Here is a 24960-nt window from a genome sequence, read left to right as displayed (position 1 = left end):
ACACCCACTAGGTATCCAGGATAACGATAAACATCATCGAGTTATTATAATATCCCCACTCTCGTACGCTTTTATATATCTCATAACACCAGCCTCGCCCGCCATAAACTCCAAACAAATCATTGTAAAAACAAGGAAAGTAGTGCTCCCTTAGCCCCAGCTGATAATCTGCTGCTTCTTTTTGCCCTTCCCCTTGACCCCCATGATCATTAGATCTGAGGGCCCACCCTCACCACTTCCGCTACCACTTGGTCCGGCACCGGCAGCGTTTGAGGCGCTCCAAACGCTGGCTGGCGCCTTACCTTCATTCTTCCTCGGAACGGGGGCATACTTTGGCGGGGCCTTCGGGAGACTCGGAAATTCTGCCGAACTGGCCACCGCCGCTCTTCCTCTTCCGGCAGCTGCCACCCCTCGGGAAGGTACAGAACCCGTATTCCTGACCGCACTAGCCCACGGCGAACTTCCGCTAGTAACAGGTGCTTTACCCTTTCCAGCGACCGTAACGGCCGCTCCAGGAACAATTCTCCCTCCTCCGTTAATATCCGCCAAGCTACCACCGCCACGTTCGATAGTGTTGCTAGTAACAGCACTCCAAGGGCTAGCGCCGGCTCTGAGGTTCCTGTTTGTCGCGCTCTTGAGCTTCAGGACGCGGGCACCACCCGCACCAGCGGCTGTAGCGCCACTGCTGCTACCCGGCATAGGCGGGTAATCTTCATTGACACTCTTCCATTCGTGCCAGGCCTCAAGTAACTTCCGTCGTTTCTCTTCCTTCTCGAATAGCTCGCTCAGTTCTCGAAGCAGTGTCGCTAGATCCGCAGCCACTTGAACGTTGAATAGGACCCAAAATGCCTCGATTAGGTCACGGGCAGACATTTTCTCGGAATTGTACGATGATATATACTTCTTAAAGGTTTCGAGTTTGGAGGAGTCGCCGTTAAGGAGGCGCGTGGCGCGGCCGACGACTTGCTCATGTTTTTGAGCAGTCGAAGTCGGAACATTCGCCGGGACGGATGATTGTGCAGTTTGTGTGACCGGAGCCGATCGGGTGGGAGCCGGCCGATTCAGCGCCTGGGTTGGTGGAGATGAGGTGTTCAACGCACCCAAAGGTGGGAAGGCCTCCTCCTGTCGGGCAGCTGCCCGAACCGGCTGACTGACTGGCGGAGGCCCAGCCTGTGTCGGCCTTGCAGCAGGAGCCGGGGCCGGAGCAGGAATAGGCTGGGGTGGTCTTGTCAATTGCCCGCCAAACATCCTGGGCGGGACGGTGTTCTGCGCCGTCTGAACCGCCAGAGTTCGGTGGTAGGCAATTTCGTCCCTTCTCATGGGTCCATCCGGAGGAGGCGGTTCCGGGGCCTGTGGGTCTCGCCTATAGTCTCTCTGCATCCTTCCACCTCTTCCTCTGCTCGTCGACCCTCCGCCATGGGTGTGTGTATTGCCAAAGGCTGACATGTCAACCTTTCTCATATCTTTCAAAGCTCCTTTCGACAATCCCTGTGGATGTTCTTCTACAACGTGGGCCTTTAGGTCCATTTCACTCGCAAAGACAATGAACTTCTTCTCCAAACATTCGGCGTCTGTACACCTATAGTGGTCCTGTTTAAAGTGTTCCTCCAACGCCTCCCAATTGAGAAAGTAGTTGGGTCTTCCCCCACTCTCTCTATCGCAAATGAAACACCGTTCATGGGCTTCTTTGCAGTGATTATAGAGTTCGTCGTCGCCATAAAATCGTTTGTGACAAAACCCACACTCTGGATGTCCTTTAAAACCACTCTGGTCCTCGGTACCAGGTACATCGTCACCGTATCGCTCGTGTTTCCGGAGTTCAGGGTATGTAAATAGTGTGTGTTCGTGTGTGAATACCTTCTTGAATCGGGTGCATAGGTCGCAAAGAACCAATTTGTGGGTATTACGGACGTGTCGGTGAAGGTCTGGCCAGCCGAGACAAGCAACATCGCAGTTCGGTTCCGGGCAGTTGTATCGGAGCAAAACGAGAGTGTCCGCTCGAATTTGCTTTCCTTCGTACTTGATGCCCAATGTTTCATCAGTTGCGGCTATATCGCTAGGCGAGTATTCTTCGAAGGATTTTGTGTCATTGGTCGTGAAGATAACGTAGTCTGAATTCGTCTGTTTCGATAGCTACGTTAGTAGGTTCTAGAATGCCGGGGGGGGTTAGGGCACTTACTCTGCAGTGTGGACACTGTTTGGTCTTGTATAGAGCTCGCATTCGTAACGAACAGATGTGACAGGTCATATGGTTGCAAGGAGCGATTGAGTGGTACTGGATAGGATTAGCACAAATGAAGCAAATTTCTTCATTGTCAGTGCCCGTGGGCGATGGAGGCTCCTTCTCATCGTTCGCAACGATACCAGTTGAAACCTGCTCGGCGGGGGCATCGGGAGTGTCCGTGGTGTTGTTAGTTGTGTCCATATGTGACGATGTTGGTTGGTGATTCCCTCGATCTCCTCTAGATTGTCCACCTCGACCACCTCGACCTCTTCCGCCTCGGTTGTTTCGCTCAGTTCTTTGTTCCGATCCTGGATTTGCACCTTCGTTGCCTCCTCGGCCGCGTCGGTTTCCAGCTCTCCCTCGACCACCTCTACCTCCTCGATCTCCACGAGTACCACGTTCAACTCGTTCGCCTCTTGGCTCTGGGTTGTCAGAAATTGTTTGGTCTGCCATTGTGCCGGTAGATTCTATGATGCTGTAGGAAAAATTATTGGTTGAGGAAGAATTGCCGTTGCTAAATGAATCGGCTGTAGTTGCAAAGTCAAAAAAAATTATTCGCAGGTATGGAGCTCAGCTAGCTGTTGTAAGACGTTACACGAATCGATGAAGTTAGGTAGTTTCGAAGCAAAGGACAGGGAGAAAAAGGTCCGGGACCCCGGAATTTATAAGATGCCGAGAGTAAGGGATGCCGTTAAGAGCGCTTCTGAGGCTGAATTGATGAATTGATGATGATGCGAGTTCGAGTCAGAAGCAGTGAGGTTGATGAAGAAGGAAGGTGGGTTGTGTGGGTTATGTGGGGGGGATAATGAAGAAAGTGAAAGGGTGCGGGATATAAAATTACTAAGTCCAGCACGTTGTAGTCATCCCGCTGGCCCAGCCCTGCAACACGCTCATTCAGACTGACACATAACCCCAAATTTATACTGCTGTTCGGGAACTATACTAAATTTGCATCATTCCTTGGAGAGGAGCTATTACTTTGCAAGGGGTATTTTTTTCTAGGGGTTTTCTATGTAGAGAGAGAGTTTGGGTGCATCATCATTGTGCTACGAAAAAAAATTTGTCACGGCTGATGTCAGTTCGTGATCTGATATGGTCAACGCAAACTCCTGTTGCATTTTTTTCGACGTCTCTTAAGAATATGGAACGGCCTCGAGGCTATTAGAAGAATGCTCTTGAGGAACACAACCACCTGCATCTAAAATGCTTGTGGCCTGATAGACCATCAATTTACTAATGAGCAGGGATAGTATTTTGCAAAGTATATATCGTATAAGCTTACTAAACCTTGAACTATTCCAAACAAGATAACTGTAATCATGCAAATAATTAGACGATACGATTCCATCGCGCTCGATCCGTTGATATAAAATTCAATCGTAATCATCTCGGCCGTCTATATTATTATGTTTGTGCTGAATATATGTGCATCAAGTCCCAAACTCCACACCAAACATACTATAACAGCAAAATATAAAACCGTATAACCTCCCTAAGAGATACGTCCCGTCTCTTTGCTAAATTAACGTATAACAGGGAACCATCTAGTTGGAGGAGGAGGGAGTTTGGCCAACAGACCCCCACCCAAAAGTCGGCAAACCGTGCGGTAAAGACGGTATAGACGGTAACCCCTTCGGCAAAGAAGGTAAATAAGCCATAACATTACTAACCAATCCATATAACCCCCCCTCTACCATGACCCTCCCCTTATCGATCCCAAACTCCACCTCCAAAACCCTTCCGCTCGGATGCGTAAGTACCACCAAATTGCTCTTCCCCACCTCCGCAATCCTTGCATGGTAGTTCCCAGGAATCCACATGACCTTTTCATCCCCTCTGACTACCCACCCGTCCTTAACTTCCACATCCACCGTCAACTCCCAAACTCTCATCCCCATCTCCTTTGATATCGTTATCAACCTATCACCGGATGGCAAGAAGGCAGCCGCAAGGGTAGTTTCCCTGTATATCTGATTAAGCCTCCAAAATGACTGAATGCACTTCCCTGTCTCAGCATCGAATATTTGAATGCCCCCTGTATCTTGAATAGTTGCAATCCTTCTCCCATTCGGTGATATAACCACAGTAGTCTTATATTTTTTGAAATACTTGCTTTCCAACACCACTCCCTCCGTTGCCTTCGGTGCACTAATCTGAACGCCGAAATTATTGGCCCAAGCCAATATCCTGTTTTTCTCATCATTCAAAAATTGTACACTTGCATCTTCAAATCTTTTCCAACACTCGCGCGGCACTTCATCGTGCGTTGCAGTAAAATTATCGGAATCCGATTGAGCTGTTTGTATAGTACCATCATCCTGAAATATTGCCAAAACCCAGGAGTCGTGTCGGAACGACATGTCCAATATTTGGCCCGATTTAGCGTTTAATACATTCCAGACCTCATTTCCAGTATCTGTTCTTCGAACCGCAACTTTTGTTCTGGAGTAAAGAAACGCAATTAATTTTCCATCTGGTGAGAACTTGATTTTTAAATGCTGGTTTTTGAGTTCCGGGTAGTATGTAGCCTTGTGCGTAGCGTTGGAGATATCCCACAGCATAACTTGCGTAGGATCTGTGATGATAGCAACGATATTATCTTCAGACACTTTTGGCGAGAAGTGAATTTCGTAAACCCGCTTTTGCCCATGGTCTAATATAACGCCGTCTGACTTTCTTGTCAGGTCCTTAACGATAACAATTGGTGAGTTCGGGACGTTGTACGCGACCAGTCGTAAATCTGACGAGAAGACGACTTTTTGTTGGGTATTTGTGCCAGGTTTGATAACCGTAAGGAGGTCTTTATACCCTTCTTCGAGCTTTTTGGCAGTGGAATCCTGGTTTTGCGAGTCGTAAATGTCGATTTTAATGGATACTTTGGGTGCAGATGGTGACTCGAGGTTAACGTTCTCTTCGAACTCAAAAAATTTCCAAAGATAATATACTTGTAATGGCGTCTCTACAATGGTATTCCCGTACCGGTTTAGAAACTCATATAGCTTCTCAATCTTTTTGGCCAGAGCCGGTGGGAGACCCTTCACTCTTCTCTTCTATACATAACCATCGCGGGTTAGCTAATCACCTTGTATGAAAAAAGCTATAACTATGATACCACTTACGGCGGCTGGGTTATTCTCCAAAAACTGTGTCATTCTGGAAATCCGCTGCAGCATATCAACTCCCAAAAGTCCAATGAGCTCTATCCAATGCAACCAATGCTCCTCTACGAATATTTGCAATTCACTCAACGGCACCGCCAACTTCGTATCCATAAAGTGATACAGCCATTGGTGACATGCGAACTCTAGTGAGGACTGAAATCTCTGTGTCTGATGTTGCTTAGCAATCTCCGTTTTCGGGGTGCCGTACATTTTAATCTTGCGGATATCTTCCACCAACGACTTATTCAGAACCGCAAGGAGCCTTTGCAACAGATCGGAGAGCATGAAATTTTCGTCTAACGAGAAGTAATCGTGCATAGCTGCAGGCGACTTGGGGTTGGGGCATATAATGTAGCATACCAAACCGTCTCTGATCTCCACTTCAGAGTCCCCATCCTTCGGCGCTTTGAACAACGAATTTGCAGAGTCGACCATCTGAAACACTTCGTTCTTCCCCATACCATAGATTCCCGAGATCGTTTCGGATGAAATTTTGTGTTTTTTGTAACAAACAGATACGAAGCGTAGTATCTGTCGATACTTCTCCCTTTTCACCTCGTCTTTAGCAACATCTTTACGCAAAATCAGTTCATCAAGGAGCCGTAGGCATTCGTCTTCTTTGAGGGATTTGGCCGTAACAGAGGTTCTAAAAACCCGAGGATTTAAATACTTCAGAACGTTGAAAACATTATATCCAGCGGGCGATATCAAACTTCCATAGAGTTCCACCTCTTTATCGTCCCCGGAGTTTTGGTAAAGCTTTTTTAACATCCAGTAACAGATAGTCATCTCTTCCTTGAACTCATATTTCCTTGCAAACTTAGATCCCTTAAGGAACCATCGGGTCGATGCTTTCTCGTCTCCTCTTTTCCTAGCGATGATCCCCTCAAAAATCATAGACTGCATCCTAAGTTGCCTCTGCACATCATTTCCTCCGTCGGTATCCTCGCTGTTACTTGGAAGGTGGTGTAGCACCTCAGGCGCAAGTACTGCGTTTGCCTTTAGGCTCAGCCTAACGAGCTCTAAATACCATTCGACGGGTACTTTCTCACCCCGCTCTTCCATCGATTGAGCCAGTTCACTAAGTAAGGCGAAAGCGACACCCCATTGTTCTTTCTCGACTGCATCAGTTATGTTTAACTTTCGAATATTGAGGTCATCGACCTCTTGTTGTTGGTAAAGACTTCGACGCTTCGCAGCGATAAAAGAGTCGTCCGATGCGTCTGACATGTTGCCATCATCTTCCTCTTGGTTGGAAACCTCATATATTGATTCAGGTTTAGGGGAGGCATTGATTGACTTTAGTTCGGAGTGAACATTTGGACTTGGCGAGGAAGAGGCAGGAGGTCCCGGAAGTTCCTTCGGTGGTAGAGGAGCGGGAGGTTCGAGAAGTTCTTTCGGTGGTAGAGGAGAGGGAAGTTCGGGAAGTTCCTTCGGTGGTAGAGGCGGTGGAGGAGGTGGTGGAATATCTCGAAAAGGTATTGACGGTCTCCGGGCAACCGGATCTGTTGAAGGAGGAGGTGGAGGAGGCACAGGTGGTTCAGGAAGTCTACCTTCAAGGGTTTCATGTCCTTGAGCCTCTGATATCCTCCTTTCTAAGTCTCTTTCCATGCTTTCATTTTCCAAGATTATCCTGGTCCCCTCTATACTAACTCTCTCCAAACTTCCTCTCCCTATGACACTACTCTCCTGTACTCCCTCACTCCCCCTCCTTACAATTAAAACCTGTGACTCCCGCCTACCCCCCAAACTAACATCCTCCACCGCCACGTTCTCCACATAACTTGCAACCGGCTTTACGACATCAAATGTCGACGCCGTTGCATTTTCATTATAGCGGTATGGCGGTGGTACTTCCTCTGCTAGTCTTGAGTTATTAAAGTCCGTGGTAGGTTTTCGTCTTATTCGTTTAAATAGTTTAGATGCCATGGGTGTACACGTATATACACGTGGCCAACCGGTGTCTGGGTATACCGGTACGAGACTAATGTGTATACAGCTTGGAAAAGGTGTTGATACTATAAGGCCGCACGCCGGCTATTGTATGATTAGCTAGCTAGGCTAGAATTAAGCCTGGATTTCGACCGTTTGAATGTCTGTGAATAAAATGTTGCGGGTCAACTAAAAGGTAAGCCAATATATAGTACACAATTCGATATACTTAAGCCTATGGATGCTATAGCTATCGCTGGTGGTTAAGATGAATGTATTGGTATAACTATTCTCTCTGGATTGGACTTTGAGCGGGTATGAGTGGTACTAGCATGACAGATGGCCTCTTCTCATTTTACCCCTTTCAAATCCTCTGTCTCTGCTCAGCTGCCTCACCTCATCTCTTCTTCTCCGCACGAGGCTGCAGGATTTCGATATTGGGGCGAAATCCATTAGCAGGTGTTGTAGAGACGCATATGCGGCTGATAAGAAACCTTCGGCCTAAGTGTCAGGTCATGCGGGTTGCAATGTTCCCAGATAACACTGTCATTTACAATTCCTAGAAAGAAATACCACTTCGGGGTTCTAACACGAAAGAGACAAGCTCTAAGGGCTATACGCAAAATTTTATAGTCAGCAAACATGAAAAAATGGACATATTTTAATATACATACATGCCAGGCCGATTCAATTCTACCACAAGAAAAAAAAAATGAAAGGAAACAAAACCAAGGAAAAGGACGTCACGGGAAAGGGGAAACGTAAAAATATGACATGACATGGGCATTCCGACTATCGATTAAACTCTTTTTCTGAACTCCCAGCATTTTTGCATTTGCATTGTTGCACCTTGAACACCAAAGATTTTGAGCGCATCTGCCAATGAAAGAACAACCATCGTGATGATATAACGAAAAGGGAAAAATGATCCTAAAAAGTGGACGAGAGGGGGGAGAAAGATAGTGAGGGATTTCGTGATGTAACGTGGGTGTGAGTATTGCCTTTCCTAGTATCCCCCAAAAGTCCAAGCGTCTACTCAAATGGTGTTACCACATATATGCACCTAAGAACGGTCAGTAATCACGAAGCCTCCGATTCCAAACTAGACGGCGAGCCCTGTTGGCTAAAAGCCACCGAAACAGGAGAAGACGCAAAGTCCTCGCTCTTGATATCCTCACTCTTCACGTCAGCAATATTGTCCGATTTATTCATGGGATACAAGTGACCGCTCAAGATCTTGTTCATGGTGAACATGTGTACTTTAGCGGTGGGGAAAACAGTTCGAAGGTTTTCGTCGCAGATGATGTATCGTTTGTCGTTTTGATCCTGGAGTTCGTTTTGTTTTATATAGGCCCAGATGCGCTTTACGGTTTCTGGACGTGATAGTTGAGTTTCGCCGAGAAGGGTGGAGAGCTGTGGGGAGAGGATGAGAGGTTGCTATGTTTCATGTTAGCACTCATACTCTACTCTAGTACCACTATAAGTTTTGAAGTTTGCCATACGTGGAACGGATTGTTTGCATTGATCTTCCGCTTCTTTTTCTTCTCTCCGCCGTCCTCGACTCCGGAATCATCGGAAATGGTGGCACTGCTCTTCTTCTTCTTCCTCGGGGCAACGGCTTTACGTTTGACAGTCGTAGATCTAGAAGGACGGTCCTGTGAGTTCCATTCGGCTTGCATTTTGGCAGCTAAACGAGCGTCGTCTTCCAATGACGACGGGCTAGCTACTGACTTGCGCTTTTTGGACGGAGAAGCTCCAGGATCTTCCTTCTTGACATTGTCATAACCATTTGTCTCTTGTTTGACAGGGTGGACATTTTCCGGGCCGGTTTCTTCTAGGATCTCGTCGAAGCGTTTTCGGATGAGGCCTGTGATTTCGGCCTGGGTACTCTTGTTAGCTGGTTACACGGATGCTTATATGATAGGGTTGAAGTACTGACCTTCTGGTCGGTGATGTCGTAACCAAGCTCCTTCTGAAGAGCTTTACGGACATCCTTTGACGAGATGGAGGCTAAATCACCAGCCTTGAGAATCCTGTCGATAATTGGGGTGTATAGGACTTCGTCGAACTCCATGTCTTCCGATTCAACTTGTGTCTTGATATCCGATTCCGATTGCTTTGCTGCAGGCTTGACCGTACGTTTTTTAGTAGCAGCAGTAGTCTTGGTAGTAGTAGCAAGAGAGCGGGCGAAGATGGTGACTTGTAGATGGGACTTGGAACTTGTAGGAGAGTGGTTCACACTATGGTAGCGGAGCAGGAGTTGTGGAGTGGTAGAGAGCGGGCAATGGGTGACGACAGCGCTACGGCTTTGAGCTCCAGAGCAGAAACGACGACTGCATGAAGACAAGGCTCTCCCGCCAGTAGCAGTCCGGCAGAACGAGCGGGAGAGGGTTCCGGCAATCAATATTGAAGACAGTTTGCTTGAAGGCGATTACGGCAGCTGCAAGCCGACTCTTTTTTTCTTCTCTTTCTTTGTGGTGGAGATGCTGCTAATTGTGGAGTCTCTTCCTGGTTAATTGGTGATTGTATTTTTGTGTACGTGCGTTCCGAACGGTGCAGAATTTCTGATGTACCTGCGGCAGACCTTCCGAGACTAGACAGGGCACGCCACAGCGCAACAAACAAGAGCAGAGCCGCACCAGTCCGGACCAGAGCCAACTAGGCAATATTTTAATATACTTTGGGAGGGCTGGGGTTAAGATTTAGGTCCGGGAAAGGAGGTTTTGGATCTTTCGCGTGAAGAGATCGCGACTCTTAGGAATTTTGGCCGGGATGTGATGAGAGAAGAGATCGGGCCAGGTATATGCAGGCTTGTCGTTCGGATAGGTTTGAACCGTGGCCTAACAAAGACAAAAAAATGAGGCGCAACTGCAAACTGCAAACTGCGAAGAAGCAATATGAAGTTGGCACCGCACTGATCAAAGAATGAAAGAAATAAAGAGAGAAATACCAACATCAAACAGTACACGAATTGGAAGCAAAGCAAACCTCTACAAAGAATGGGCTGCCTTTTTTATATTAAATGAGAGTGGGTGGGAGATGTGAGTGATAGAAAGAGAGTGAGTACTAGCCAAAAAGACAACGATCAAGATCGTACAGAGGACACGACTAGCCCGTTCGGACACTACTGTCCTACCCCAAACCGAAATAACCGTTGAAGGCCGTGGATTATTGGGAGAGAATAGTTGGCAATACAAATATACAACTAACCTAGGACCGAGAGGAAGGGAAGGAGAGGGAGGCAGGCTTTGATATCATATATATATGACTATACACCGGCCAGGCCCAAGAGAGAAGAGTTAAGTTGGATGCTGTCCGAAGGAGGACTGGTCAGAGGAATGCTAATGTAAGCCGGTACGTATGCTACATTGCTGTGGTAAGCAGGTTGAGCATGAGATCGCGCGTGGCACAATCAATCACGCTGGCCTGCAAATGCAAATGCAGAATGTACATCGACCAGCATCTTCCTCTTCACAGGCTTGATTAGAAGCACGATGATGTGGAAGAGCTGATGCCATCCATCCGCCGCATGTGCTAGGGGGTTAACGGTGGCTAGGCGCCACGTGAGACGCCCGCCTTCCACCATCCCGAGTGGGGATTCTGTGGAGATATCGGTAGTCAATCGAGGCGTGTTCTTAGCTATACCATTACTATCAGGTCCGTAGCCATTTGGGATATTAATTCCATCGAAGTGGCAGTATTCACAGTAAACTCATTTCTTCATATTTCCAGCTATTTTTGGTGGCACAAAATACCACATAATCAACACAGTTTTCAAACTTTAAGCCTTATAAGCTGTGGCAAAATTTACTTAAGAGTCTGTATGGTACGGGGCAAGTTTTGAGCACCCAATAACGAAAGAATCCATTCAAATATTTGTACTAAACGACTTAATAACTACTTAGGTCATACTTAGTAAGTGCTTTCTAAGTGACTCTGAAGAAAAGTTAGCATTGCAGCTAAATTTCGAAACACTAAAACTATTGCAATCAGAGGCGAAAATTCGAAAATGACCGTATTCCTAGTAAATAAGACCCTATAGATTTGACCAATTGAACAGGTGATTCCAGGGCCTACCTCCTAGTCTCACTCCCTAAATATAGTAGAGAACTACTCAGCTACATCTTCAGGAAATGTGACACCCAACTTCTTCAACTTCTCTTTTTCGACATCACTCAAAACGACACTTCCCTCGGAAATCAACTTGGTAGCCTCCTCAAGATCTGGAGTTCCAAGTTTTAGAACTCGCTTCGCTTCGGTACCCTTGAAATGCTTTCCCAAAGTTTCATCCTCCAAAGCCTGCTTAATAGCACCGACACCATCCTCCAAGTAATCTCCGCCAAGCACAAGAACAAGATGGGTGTCTGGGGTAGTGAGAAGTCTATGAGCTGCCGCTGCATGAGACTTATCCAATGGAGGAGTGACCAAGACGGTGGTTTCCCCGAGAGCAACCCACAAAGGTAACTCATTGCTGAAACTCCAGCTCAACTTGACAACAATCTTATGAACACCGCCTACAGGGAACAGTGCGCCTTGTCCACCACGGAGGAGAGTAAGAGAGGTAGTGACACTCTCGCCTGGCTTAAGTGTTTTGATCTGCTCCTCTCGATCGAGGTAAAAGAGTGTGTGGAAGCCGCGGGTTGTTCCAGTTGGGTCAGTAACTTGTCCTGTGAGATGATGTGATTTGAGACTAATGTCCCCGGGAACATCGATTGGCTGATCCCCGGAGTTTGTGAGAGTTAGGTTGATGCGAACTGGTGCACCAAGCGGGACCTCAGCATGATCTTTGAGCGGTTCAACACTGAACACCAAATCTGGACTCTCATATTCTGTATCCGCATCAGGGGGTGTGATGGGTGGTCTGGTGTTTGAAGCATACCCGAACTCGACTCCGCCAGGTCTGACAAAAGGGTCTGGCCAATGGCGGATTTGGAACAGATTCCTGTCGGCATGATTCCATTTGATATTTTGAGAAATAGGGCTAGATGCCGTAGAACGGTTAACAGCTCTTCCGGTTTGATTCATGAATGAAAAGTCGAGCACGGGTAACTCTCCGTCACCACCATCATCGTTATGAAGGAGGCCGAAGGCATGTCCGAGCTCATGAAGCGCAGTACGGAAGTATGCAGGCTTAAGCGCGCCATATCGTGAGTTTTTCCATGGGCCCCAACCCTCTTGAGAGCCGGTTACAACATGAGAGCTAACCTGGACACCTTCACGGGGGACATTGTTTGAATCGGTTGCGGAACTGTCGAACATTACGCCAAACGCATCCACAGTATTAAATTTAGTGGCAAGTAGGTAGTACCGCCACTCGGTATCCAAGTTGGTCGCATCCCGCCTTGCCAACATTGTTGAGTGAGAGTGTGCTAGAGACCAATAACCACCCGAATTCGGAGGCTCGACAATATCACCGTCACTCTCAACCACCTTAACTTCAAACCCGACTCGGCCAAAAACTGTGCTCCAATTTTCGGCTCCCTCGCCGATAACGCCACCGTTATCCAACGGCCTTTCAGAACCAGGTACGTTGTCTATTTCGACCGTGAACTTGCGATAGAACTGTGAAACACGGCCCATCTTCAATCTAAACTCGACTTGGCCTGTTTTGTCCGAAACAACATCACCTTCCGCGTAGTCATTAGGATATGGATATCCAACCGGCGCTGTCTTCCACGTCATCGTGGCAGTGTAGCCACCGTCAATGGGCTCTTGGGTGAAGCTGAAGTTAGTCTTGTTGATTTCGACGTACTTGAATTTTTGGAACCCAAGCTTGAATGTTGTTCTGCCGGAAAGGAACTCATCGATTTGGGTGATTCGAAGGTAGTACCGGTAATTATTTCTGGCGAGGATTGGGATGCCAGAGGCGGGGTTAGGTGCAGAGAGGTAGATCCAACGCGGGGGGAGTCCGGGGAGATTAATTAAAATCCGAGGCCTCTGGTAAAGATCCCCGCTTGCTGTACGCCCCTCGGAGTTGACTTCAATGCGTATCGTGCCATCATAAATCAGTCCGCCACTGGTAGTAGGCTCGAGAGAGACGAGCCATGCACCCTGGTTCAACCATCTGAACCATATTGGCGGCCAGAAAATTGGGGGGGGTCGGAATGGTGGCAAAGGAGTTATGATCGGTGGGGCAGGGACCCCATCCTCGTCGTTTATAGATGGATTCTGGGGTACGTTCCATTGTAAAACTTCTGGAAGAGGTGGGGCACTCATGACTTTGAAGGGTGAAAAAGTAGCTATAGCACTATAAAGTAAATATGTTTCGTAGACTTGCAAGAGCTGATTGCTTTCTTAGATGCTGTTTGAAATGATATCCCTCTACTCAGGACACTTTCCAAAGGTGATCCAAATGGTTCTTATATAATGTTACCAAAGGTTGAAGTCTGAGTGCAAGATAAGATCACTAGATCCCGGTCCCAAAGTCCCCTTAGAAGATCCATCGCTAAGATGGCGAAGCTCGATTTTGGAGGATCCTTCGTCACGATAGGACGAATGCCGAAGGCTTGGGATTTTCAGCCCACATATGTCTTGCGAAATTTCAGTAGACGCTCGAGTATCGAATACTCGAAGATTTGAACATGACGCGATGTTCTAGATCATGATGCCAATGTATCTGTATACCTCAACGCCTGTCGATAGATATCGCGGACGTGACAAAACTGTCGCTGGCATCGATACATATCCAAAAGTGCATATTAATTATTCCCGCGGCTGCAGCCTTAAATGTTCCAACCAATACCATAGCGCCATCACAGACACAAGCTAACTCTTAACTCCCTCGCCAGACGTCGGCTCGTCAGGTCTGCAGCACATGCAGCTTCTCAGCCTCGAAGATTGCAAACAAGACTTCGAGGCAAGTAAACAATTGGCTCCTTCGTCATCGCCAAGTCTTCTAGTCAAAACATCACACCTTCGCGATGATGATAGGATATGCGGGGTTAGAGCGGCTGAAAGAATTAATCCCACCTTGGCGTCTTGACACCCGTGTCTGCAGCCCAGAACATCGCTAGAGGATTGCATCGGGCTTGATCAGGTGAGTGTTGCATTCCTCATTTCGGACGTTACACAAGCCACAACCGACCAATCAGCAAGCCGAAGTGACCGCTTCATGCAGGGTGCCTGCGGTCTGTATCAACGTCACGGCTGCGGCTGCGATACCGTTATCAATCGCGGAAGAGATGTGAGAAACAGCTAGGAATGTCGTTTCGATCCCCGGGACATGGAAATTTGCACTTTTTCCAGGGTCGCAGGATCTGAGCGTGCGTGAGGGATTATCCAAGCAAGTCTCGGCACTTCGTTTTTGGCTGACTGGACACCAGGTATTGGTACCGGATTGATATATATCGTAAGTTTTACCGATGGAATTTAGCAGAAAATTGCTCTGTGCATTTGAATCTGCAGCTTTATGTAAGAAACTTGTACAATTATGGGGTCGAGAGGTCTAGAGGGCCTAGGAGTTGAAAGACAGTGATCATGATCAATATCACAATTGAAATCTCTTCGAGGTGTAGATGAATTCATGAAGCTCCAGCTGGTCCGGCGGCGCCCCTCTGTCTCCTCCCTGCACCAAATTTACTTTATCACAATTTCGGAGGCTTTTATCAAAATCTATGCTCCATCCTCCATTGTATTGCTACGAATTTGTGCAATGGCCCCCGTAAACGTTGAGGTGTTGAGGTGTCGAGGCTAAGATACTAAGTCAGCTTCTAGCTTCTAGATCACATGCAATATCAGCGGACTCATTTGCTTGACGAATTCGATTAAAAAATGAATGTCAGACTAAGCCACAGCGCTTATTCTTTCTGCGATGAATCCTATATTGCGCATCAGATTTCGATTCTATGGCATGATAATTTTGGCCAATTGGCATGACTGGATGCTCATCTTGCCTTTGGTGCTTTCCTTCGAAGATGTGTATACATGTACGGTTGAGGTTTCTGGTGAGGAGACAAGACCTGTTCACAATTATTAATTTTCATGGTTTGAATTTAATTTTGTTATATCCATCCACATTTTGTGAACGTCCTACAGTGCAGGTCACCACTGTTTTCCCGTTTATCTGTGGATATTTTGATTACCCGTTTAATAATATTATACTCTTACGAAAGCTGTAGATTTGAAGGCTCCAACTTAGGGCCTACCTCAGCGCAAAACTTTTCAAATCCCGTGATCGATCGAGCCATTTTACACCTACAATATTTATCCTGTTTGAAAGCTAGCTTCTAGATCTATTGCCAAGGACCTGTTTCTATTCTTAGATAGTCTTTGATACCCTAGCCAAGGCATGGGACCACATTATAACTGCCAGCCTGAAAGTAATGCTGATTGTGAAACCTCCATCGAAAAAAAAATTATATATCAGGAGATTCATTATGTTCATACTAGATATCATCGTGGATAGAAATCAGTGTGATACCGATGTCGCAGCAGATTTTGATATGATTGTCACTGTCCATTTTATCAAATTTTTGTGAACGAGGAATAGCACAACGCAGCTCTAAACGCAAATACAACAGACATGTGCCAAGAATGGATACAGTCACATGACTACCGCCCTGGCCAGGATGTGTTGTGGTCGCTTAGGGCGTCTAAGCTTCCCCACCAAAACGAAAGCCCACACTGAAATTCTATGGCCGACCCAAAAATTTGCTTCTGCAGCTCCAACAGACGACACGACCATCAACCCCCATGCACCCTCCTTTCACTGTCGACTCACCACGGTCACCGCAATCGATCTCACCTGCCTCCCTTTAAATACCATCATCTACCCGACATTCTACCCTATCGACTGAAGGATATAGGATAATAGACACACCTACCATCCACAATGACAGCAGACGAGTTCTACGACGACGAAGACGAGATCGATTTCTCCGGTATATCATCATCCAATAGGAGTCCGTTATCGCACATATAACTAATATGTCTCGATAGATCTCCGAGAACAATATGAAGTTAAACTAGAAGAAGGCCTCGACACCTTCGTCGTTATCGACGGCCTGCCAAAGGTCCCCGAAGACAACAAGCCCAAGCTCGTCAAGTTCTTGGTCAAGAAGCTACAAGCCGTCGGAACAACAAAGGAGGACTCGGTTTACATGCCCATGGGCGAAGATAGACAATCTCAAGGGTACCTCTACCAATGACTCAGACTCGTTCTTCGATGACTCTGATGCTGACGGCCATGACGTAGATTCGCCTTCGTCGAGTATGAAACCGCGACGCAAGCCGCTCAAGCTGTTAAGAAACTCAATGGCCTTGCTCTCGATAAGAGGCACACCCTAGCGGTTAACAAATTAACCGACATTGAACGCTACGGCCGTGAAGGTCGCATCGATGAAAATTACGTCGAGCCAGAACCAGAACCGTTCGTTGAGCAGGAGCATCTCCGTTCCTGGATTGGTGACGTTCGCGCCCGTGACCAATTCGTTCTCTTCCGCGCGGACACCGTTGGTGTCTACTTCAACAACAAAAAAGACTCTCCCGAGATGACCGTTGAACGTCAGTTCTGGACAGAATCATTCGTCAGATGGTCGCCCCTCGGAACTTTCCTCACATCGTTACATCCACAGGGCGTTCAGCTATGGGGTGGCGCTAGCTGGAAGCGTATGGCCCGATTCCCACATCCAGCTGTCAACCTAGTCGACTTCTCTCCTAACGAGATGTACCTTGTCACCTGGTCCAACAAGCCAATCGTCTACCAGGAGGGAATGCCAGGCCTCACACCCGAGGAAGATGGCAAGACATACGTAGTCTGGGAAGTCAAGACCGGAAAACTCCTCCGTTCCTTCCCACCTATTGAAAACCCACAGGAAGCCGACAAGCCACCAAACATGCGCAAGAAGATCCAGTGGCCTCTATTCAAATGGACCGCCGACGACAAATACTGCGCCAGGGTCACTCCTGGCTCCTCCATCTCCGTCTACGAAACACCATCCATGGTTCTCCTTGACAAGAGGTCAATCAAACTCGAGGGTGTCGTTGACTTCGAATGGTCTCCTTACGCCCCAACTAACGACGAGGCCAAGAAGCCCTCTGGTGAACAACTTCTCTGTTACTGGACTCCCGAAATCAACAATCAGACCGCCAGAGTGTCTCTGATGGCCATCCCTTCCAAAGAAATCATCAGAACCAGAAACTTGTTCAGCGTATCAGACTGCAAGCTTCACTGGCAATCAGAGGGTGCCTACCTCTGCGTCAAGGTCGACAGGCACTCCAAGCGTGGCAAGTCTACATTCACAAGTCTTGAGTTCTTCAGAATCAAGGAGAAGAACATCCCCAACGAACCCATCGAGATTCAAGACACAGTTATCAACTTCGCATGGGAACCAAAGGGTGATCGTTTCGTCCTCATCACCGCCGGCGAAGCCCCACCAGCTGGTGCTGCTCCTGCTCCACCAAAGACCTCGGTCTCCTTCTACGCCCCCGAAAAGACCAAGTCTCCACCAGCTGGTCCATTCCGCCTCATCCGAACAATCGATAAACGTAACTCCAATGCCATCTTCTGGTCCCCCAAGGGACGGTTCTGCATTGTCGCAACGATTAACTCTCAGCAAAGCCACGAACTTGAATTCTGGGATTTCGACTTCGATGGCGAGAAGAAGGAGTCTGAGAAAGACTTGGCAGCGAATCTGCAATTGATTGGAACTGTTGAGCACTATGGTGTCACTGATTTGGAGTGGGATCCCTCGGGCCGATATGTCGTTAGCAGTTCGAGCATGTGGAAGCACACCGTACGTTCTCAAATTATTACGATTATTCTTCCGTTACGATTGAGATGAAAACTAATTATAATCTACAGATGGAAAATGGCTATCACATGTGGGACTTCAAGGGCAACTCTCTCCGTGAGGACCATATCGAACGCTTCAAGCAATTCGCCTGGCGTCCTCGCCCACCAACCATGTTGTCCAAAGAACAGCAAAAGCAGGTCCGCAAGAACCTGAGAGAATACAGCAGGCAATTCGACGAGGACGACTTGATCCTTGAGAGCGAAGCTTCCGCCACAATTATCGAAGCCAGGAGGCGTCTTCTCGAGGAATGGCGTGCATGGAGAAGCAAGACGGAGAGAGAGCTGGAAGAAGAGAGAGAAGATCTTGGATTGCCACCTCTGGGAGCTGAAGACGAGAAGGATATGGAGGGTGCTACGGTTATTGAGGAGATTATTGAAGAGGTTATTGAAGAGAAGGAAGAGGAGATTGCCTAGATTACTCCGGTTTCAAGGTAAGGGAATTGTTGGGGGAGTGGGGTATTGTGCGAGATCGGACGAAGCATACTTTGATTCTTTTGTCATACTTTTTTCCTCTTCCTCTTTTTTAACTTTATCCAAATGTGCTTATTCCGTACATACATGGGAGGGGGACTGTCGATACGGTTAGCTAATGAGAGCGGAGAAAAGAATGGAAGAGTTGAAGTATCGGATAATGCTCTTATTAGTCCAGTATACCATTTGCTAGTATGAAGCTGTGAATATTTGAGATCGACCATGTTACAAAACCACAGAGCTCGAGGTTTTAGTCGATATCAAACCGGGCTTCTGCGACCGCGAGACACCCGTTGGAAAACGTAATCGAGTTTGCGTTGGTTCAGATAAGCATGAATAATGCATATTCAAGGGATCTTATCTTTTTAACATCCCGAAAATACTTCTGCATTTACCTTATTCTTGCAGTGGCTGACGAAAATGGGAAAAAGATCCCGAGCAAGGGGAACTTACCAGGTATCTTGGGAGCTTGGACTTCTTTTTTTATGCACGTAATTGTCACGGTTTTTTCTTTTTCTTTCGCTTGTTGGGGTGATTGAAACCGGACATGGTGATTTTGGGGAAGTTGATATACCCCCAGCGTTGCTTTTGCTTCCTGTACATGGCCCCGCTGTGTTCGCGATCACGATCTTGACATGATACCCTGGTTGTCTGCATTTCATAGCGACGCATAAGCTCGCCTATGGATTTTATAATTAATCTCGCCTACCAACAGAATATAGACAAAGGCAGCTGCAGGTAGGCATCCTGAAAGTTCACGAATTTTCTTCACACCATTCCGTAGAATTTCCCACTCCTTTTTTTAATATTATTGTTTCGCGAGAGTCGGGGGGAAGTCGGGAAGGTGATTCCGAGACCGGGTTGCATTGGCCGTATGGCAAATGATAAGTTAACAATGGGATTATTGTATTGTCATGATCATGACATATGACACAAGGGGTGTCTTGCAATTGCCAGCAAAAGCAAAAGAAGGAAAGAAGGAAAGGAACAAAGATATGAAGATGTATGAAACCGAGATGTGGTGTTCGTCACCGGGCTGATATCAGGATGTCTGAGCCTTTTCGATCGGCCGGCTTCGCCGTTAAAGATTGCGAAAAGGAAAAAAGCTTGAATATTGGATCGAGAGGCTTGGAATTGGAAGGTTGCGGGAAGATTAGGACGGGATTTGATTGGAGTTTCGAAAGGTATTTGGAGAGTTGGTATATCCTCGATATTATATTGCTGTTACATTGGTAGGCCTGAAGTGTTTCGCTCGATCTCACTCAGGATATCTTCGACAGTTGATTTACCTTCCTTTTTCCTTTTCTTATTTTCATCCAGGTATCAACAGTCTGAGAGGATGTTACAATGGGCATGACTTGCGAATAATAATTCGCAAAGAAAGAAAGAGATTGATAGAGTTAAGAAAATCGACTGCATATTCATCCGAACTTTGATCAATAAAAACTAAAAAGCTACGTAGCCAATCTGCACAAAACCACCTGACAAAACCCCCAGCCAAGCGGCTTGGAAACCCCATACCCGCTCCTACCTAACCCCAAACGTATAAACCCTAGGCCTCACAAACCGTACGGCTGTAACCGATATCAAGGTCGTAGATCACATCAATATTTCATCTAAGCGCCTGGGCAGTCTGCAGTATTCCATCATTTTTATGGTCCAAGCTCGAATAGCGGACCGTTATACACGAGCTCGGGTAGACAAGAACGTTGGAACGGAGTGATACGCAATATGTATTATGTTCAGGTGGACAACCGGCTTCCCTTTTACCCCACCTTTGTCAGCCACTGGCTACTATATACCGTCGAAGGAATTATTGGCAGCTTGGCTCGGTGTAGTCAATCTGTTATTTTCGTTTGAAGTTAAGAGAACGGTAGGTTCCTAGGTTCTCATGGCTTAAGTTAAGGGTTTACGGAGTTGGATATCTTGCTCCGGTTAGAAGTCTAGATTCTCGAGAGAAGGTAAGCGATTCGAGATATCCTCGTAGCTCCTGTAACGTTAGATAGAGACTGGATGTTGAACAGTCAGAGCTTTGAATTTGAAGATTCATAAATCTCAAAGATCGATCGCGCAATCTATGTTTAGATAGTCGCATATCCGTCTATTCATTCAAGCCATCGGAAATGCATACCCTTGGCGGATCGAAGCCAAGGATGGCGGCATCGTAATCGAGTATCCCAACAGCATTTTAAAATACAACCAACATGGACGTGTCGTTCGTGAATACTAGAATTATCAACCCAATTAAACCGTGTTATAGAATTTCGAAATCCAACAGCCTGCATCATGGTTCCTGTCGGCACAACCTTCACAATTGCAATTGATATGATACTTAAAAAAGAAGCTTCTCGACTATATCAATTACCTCCAAACTAGCGAGTCGAACAGGAGATATATTAGAAAAAAGCCTCAATGCCGCAATAAATAGGATTATGCTTTAATAAAATGTTTATATATATCACCGCACCCGAGCTCTGCAGGGCTTTAAGGTTGCAAGGATTCGAGTTCGGCGAGCTGGAAAAGGGAAGAGGAATATTACGCTAATAGTATTTAAATCACTTAGCGATAGATGAAATGGATTGGATGATTGGATCGCTTTTCTTTTATTTTTTGTGAGAAGTAAAGATAGTAATCCGGATGTTCGAGGAATGACAGGCAAGGGCTTCTGGAAGCAATTATTTTGTCGGGAAGGGTCTCGTGTACAAAGACGACGTGGAATCCAGATATAAACTCACATGTTAACAAAGGAGAAGAATCGGCTGCCTGGATGTTCCAAATGCCGACCGCGAACAGTTGCTTCATGTAAAAAAATGGAATTATGAGATACATTCATATAAACACGCCTCTATGTAGGAATATTCCCGAAAATTTAACGGAGAAATTCGGATGCATCATGCAATATAGACACCGAAAAGCTAGAACCTCGTCTCCTTTTTCATAGGCCTCTCCTGTTGTTCTTCCATTCCTCATGTCGAATTGGATGGAGACAGGAAAGGGAAAATGAGAAGCTTACAACATTTCGGCATGTTCTGATGCAAACTTGGATTGATTCCCAAAGCGGAGGTCGCCGTTCAAATAAGGTGTCACAGCTTGCCCCTCCCTAGCGTCTTGGCTTCCCGCAGAGCAGACCATTCGCAGACGCTGTTGCTTTCACGAAGAAGCCCTACAGGCTCCACAGTCGAAGAAAGCCACCGGAATAAGCAATCCCATCGTGCAGGGATTTTCTAGGAGGAAGCCGATATGTCAATTCCAATTTTAAGGTACTTTATTTCCCGTTACGTGATAGAAAATAATTTTTTGCGGGGAAAGGGCCTATTTACTAAGATCTGGCTTCGATGAGCAGACTTTTGGGCTGGTCGGTGCTCCGAAATCAGGCATTGGCACCGAACGCGTGCTTTGAACGATTCGCTGTTATTGAAACGGGTTTTGAGCGACGGGAAGCCGAAATTTGATCCAGATTTTGGTGACAACGCTATACTAATTGGTGGAGTCCGGCCTGTCAGATTGACTTGAATTCAAGCCGCCATTCGAGAATGAACGATGACGATGAGTCGATTCGATTCGAGTTAAGTCAAGTCCGAGTTTAAAGTCAGAGGAGCTCGCGCGGTTGGAACATTCTCACGATAATTGAGTACCGGGATATGTCCAGAGGGAGCATGCTCCTCGGAGACAGTCCATTGGCCGGCATCATCGTGATCATGAGTTCAGGACGGTGGATAGACGCTGCGAGGTCACGGACTCTGCACTATGGATATTCTAGGATAGATTGGCACACACTTCCCCCGCTACGCCATACTAGCTATATTGACGATTCTGGTTCCTGGCTTGAGCTCATTACGTGAGAGAATCTCGATCCGGTAGCAGAGATTTCCTTCTCTACATCGGATCGGACAGCTCAGGTGACGAAGCTGAGAGCTGGGGGAGTAGTATAAAGAGCCAGACCGACCGAGTCAGTCTTTAATTCTGTTAAACCGAATATCAATATCGAAATTAAATTCGTGGTGTAGCAAAGCAAACATCACCGCTCCTGTCGACTAGAAGCCAAAGTTAAAATCGAATCGAAAGCCGCATTTTTGCCTTTGCCTTACCGAAATTTCCAAGGTTTAATAGAAAATACAAAAACCACCATCTACAAAACCCTTTCTAGACGGCGCAAGGGCCAGCTTTTGAGGAATCCTCTCAGATCAGATCTCTCCTCTTTTTTTCTTTTTTGCTCGTATCGCCGCATTGGGAGAGCTGTCCGGTAGAGATTGACGACGTACCTGATTTGAGGGAGAAGAGTGAGCGCGGTGGAACTTGCCTTCTTTAAGCTCGCCGAACAGGACAGACAGGGACAGACCGAACAGGCTTAACCGACCAAACATCGCCACAACCAAACAGGCGAGCCTCATTTTGCATCTGCATTGGCATTGAAGTCCGAATAATTGCAATTGCTTAGCTTCGAGAGTGCTAGTTAAGCTAAGGAGATTAAAATTACAAACGCCTATTACACACCGGTGGATTTTATCTTATACCTTTGACTTGCTTCTTTGGTGTCATCAACACCACCCAAAAGCCTGCCTGCGTTCACTTCCACCAAGTTAACAACGACCTTCCTTCTTCTGCATTTTACCAACCGACATCAAACATAAAAGTTCATTGTACCTCTTCACCATATCTTTATTCAAACGGTACCTTTGGCCTCTCTACCTCATCGTCAGATCATCAGTTCGTTTTTTCCTTTTTTTCCCGACAGTCTTTCGTTATTCCTAGGCAGCCTTGCCCCGGACTATTCACCACGCCGTTCTCACTTGCATCATCGAGCCTAGCCCCAAGACTCCACGTCAAACGAAACATCCCAAAGCCACGACCATCCCTATTCTCGGGAACATCAAATCGGAAAGTCTGCTTCCCGTTACTTTCTGGAGGACTTCGGGCTTGACACCTTCCCTATAAATTCCCTATTCCATCCGCAGACACACCTGTCTTCTTTTTTTCACAATGACATTGAACGGTGCTGCTCTCCCTCCAAGAAAGTCTCACGACGACTCTAGCCGACTCAGCCAGGACTTCGACCATCGCGAACGATCTACCGGCCGTGGTGGTGCTGGAAACTTTTCAAGTGCCGATTCAGTTCATCAAGAAGACGAGGAGGATTTTGCCACCCCGACCATCAAGACCTCTATCTGTAAGTACTAATACATCTCGACACCCTGCATTTGCTTCTTATCAACACGGATGCAGCGTTGGATTTTATATATTTATGAATATCCAGGCTAATCCATCATGGAATACCGTTATAGACACATCTGGACGTGGAGGAACTGGAAACATGCAGGACAACGACTTTGAACATCCAGAGTACGCTCGTGCTGCTCAAGACGTTGAGATGGTTCCCCGTCGTCCATCCACCTCCGACTACCACGGTGGTCGCTCAGGTGCTGGCAATGTCTTTCACCCATCCGATGAAGAGTATCTCGCTGCCGAAGAGTACGAACGTCGTGTCAAATATGATAGAACCGTACCTGTCGATCACTCTCGTCACGACTACCGGGGTGAGTTTTATCAATATAACGTCACGAATCAGGTATAGGGGAGGATATTAACGAATATCAACAGGATGGGCTGATAAAGGCAAAGACTTCCTCCTTGGCCGTCGTCGCAAATGACTCCATCGCCGGCTACCGTCCCATACGTCATCGTCCTTCAACTAGTCAATACTCCAAGCTCCTATGACGTGACAGCTAGCCGGCTGGGAGGGACTCCTTTACCAATCCATTTGTCTGCCACGAAATACGGACTCTAAAACTACGGCCTACTTAAAACAACAACAAGACGAGACGCAGGAAATACTACTATACTTTTCATACCGGTTTTTTCGTTTGATTTTTCTTCTGCTCTTTTTTGATTACTTCTTGTTCTTTTGCGTCAACGAAACCATTCCCTTTCCTCCCCTTTACCTAGAGGACCGATGTACTCGGGTATAACCTTCCCAACCCTGGGTCTTTCCTGATCTAGGACACTAAAACATAATATCTTCATCATTCACATAGGCGTTCTGGAATTAGGCTATGCATCAATGATATCCCTTCTCCTCTATTCTTTTTTCCTGTCCAAAGTTCAACTTGCAAGTACTTTGTTATCTTTTTTTGACCGTACAACGCAACCTTTGATGCCTCTTTCTTTCTTTCATATATTTCTGTCTCTTTATTTGGATTTGAACTGTCACACGAAAAAAGGAAGTAAATAGCTTTACTCTGCTATGTTACTGTTATATTTAATACCTACCCATATCTACTTATCTTCCGTATCATTTGTTACGAAAAAAAGTTTGTGTCCTTTTCTATTTGGTTTGTTAGTTTGTTGGTTTCTTTTTTCTCGTATATGTCATACCTTTTTCT

The 24960-nt window shown here is 46.6% G+C and overlaps 6 protein-coding genes across 7 annotated transcripts; 2 read left to right on the top strand and 4 right to left on the bottom strand.

Moving 5' to 3' along the window:
- Nucleotides 1–150: 150 nt before the first annotated feature.
- Nucleotides 151–2677, bottom strand: DFL_008945 (uncharacterized protein; the record flags this gene model as incomplete). Its single annotated transcript, XM_067638755.1, has 2 exons — nucleotides 151–2121; nucleotides 2180–2677. The coding sequence occupies 2 exons, from the start codon at nucleotides 2675–2677 to the stop codon at nucleotides 151–153; spliced, it is 2469 nt and encodes an 822-aa protein (XP_067486612.1).
- Nucleotides 2678–3768: 1091 nt separating this feature from the next.
- On the bottom strand, nucleotides 3769–7314 carry DFL_008944 (uncharacterized protein; the record flags this gene model as incomplete). Its single annotated transcript, XM_067638754.1, has 2 exons — nucleotides 3769–5274; nucleotides 5344–7314. The coding sequence occupies 2 exons, from the start codon at nucleotides 7312–7314 to the stop codon at nucleotides 3769–3771; spliced, it is 3477 nt and encodes a 1158-aa protein (XP_067486611.1).
- Nucleotides 7315–8397: 1083 nt separating this feature from the next.
- DFL_008943 (uncharacterized protein) lies at nucleotides 8398–9656 on the bottom strand (the record flags this gene model as incomplete). Its single annotated transcript, XM_067638753.1, has 5 exons — nucleotides 8398–8754; nucleotides 8820–8958; nucleotides 9049–9197; nucleotides 9257–9557; nucleotides 9622–9656. The coding sequence occupies 5 exons, from the start codon at nucleotides 9654–9656 to the stop codon at nucleotides 8398–8400; spliced, it is 981 nt and encodes a 326-aa protein (XP_067486610.1).
- A 1771-nt stretch (nucleotides 9657–11427) lies between these two features.
- DFL_008942 (uncharacterized protein) lies at nucleotides 11428–13533 on the bottom strand (the record flags this gene model as incomplete). Of its 2 annotated transcripts, none has more annotated exons than XM_067638751.1 (1): nucleotides 11428–13533. In XM_067638751.1, the coding sequence occupies one exon, from the start codon at nucleotides 13531–13533 to the stop codon at nucleotides 11428–11430; it is 2106 nt and encodes a 701-aa protein (XP_067486608.1). The 2 variants fall into 2 exon arrangements, with proteins under 2 accessions (XP_067486608.1, XP_067486609.1); XM_067638752.1 differs by having other exon boundaries at nucleotides 11428–12999.
- A 2614-nt stretch (nucleotides 13534–16147) lies between these two features.
- Nucleotides 16148–18523, top strand: DFL_008941 (uncharacterized protein; the record flags this gene model as incomplete). Its single annotated transcript, XM_067638750.1, has 4 exons — nucleotides 16148–16196; nucleotides 16255–16447; nucleotides 16511–18050; nucleotides 18119–18523. 4 exons carry the CDS (start codon nucleotides 16148–16150, stop codon nucleotides 18521–18523), a joined length of 2187 nt encoding a protein of 728 aa, XP_067486607.1.
- A 5037-nt stretch (nucleotides 18524–23560) lies between these two features.
- DFL_008940 (uncharacterized protein) lies at nucleotides 23561–24228 on the top strand (the record flags this gene model as incomplete). Its single annotated transcript, XM_067638749.1, has 3 exons — nucleotides 23561–23747; nucleotides 23863–24114; nucleotides 24179–24228. The coding sequence occupies 3 exons, from the start codon at nucleotides 23561–23563 to the stop codon at nucleotides 24226–24228; spliced, it is 489 nt and encodes a 162-aa protein (XP_067486606.1).
- Nucleotides 24229–24960: the final 732 nt, after the last annotated feature.

Source organism: Arthrobotrys flagrans (genome assembly GCF_004000055.1).
Source record: "Arthrobotrys flagrans strain CBS H-5679 chromosome Unknown unitig_1, whole genome shotgun sequence".
NCBI classification, from domain to species: domain Eukaryota; kingdom Fungi; phylum Ascomycota; class Orbiliomycetes; order Orbiliales; family Orbiliaceae; genus Arthrobotrys; species Arthrobotrys flagrans.
This window is presented reverse-complemented; position numbering and strand designations above follow the sequence as displayed.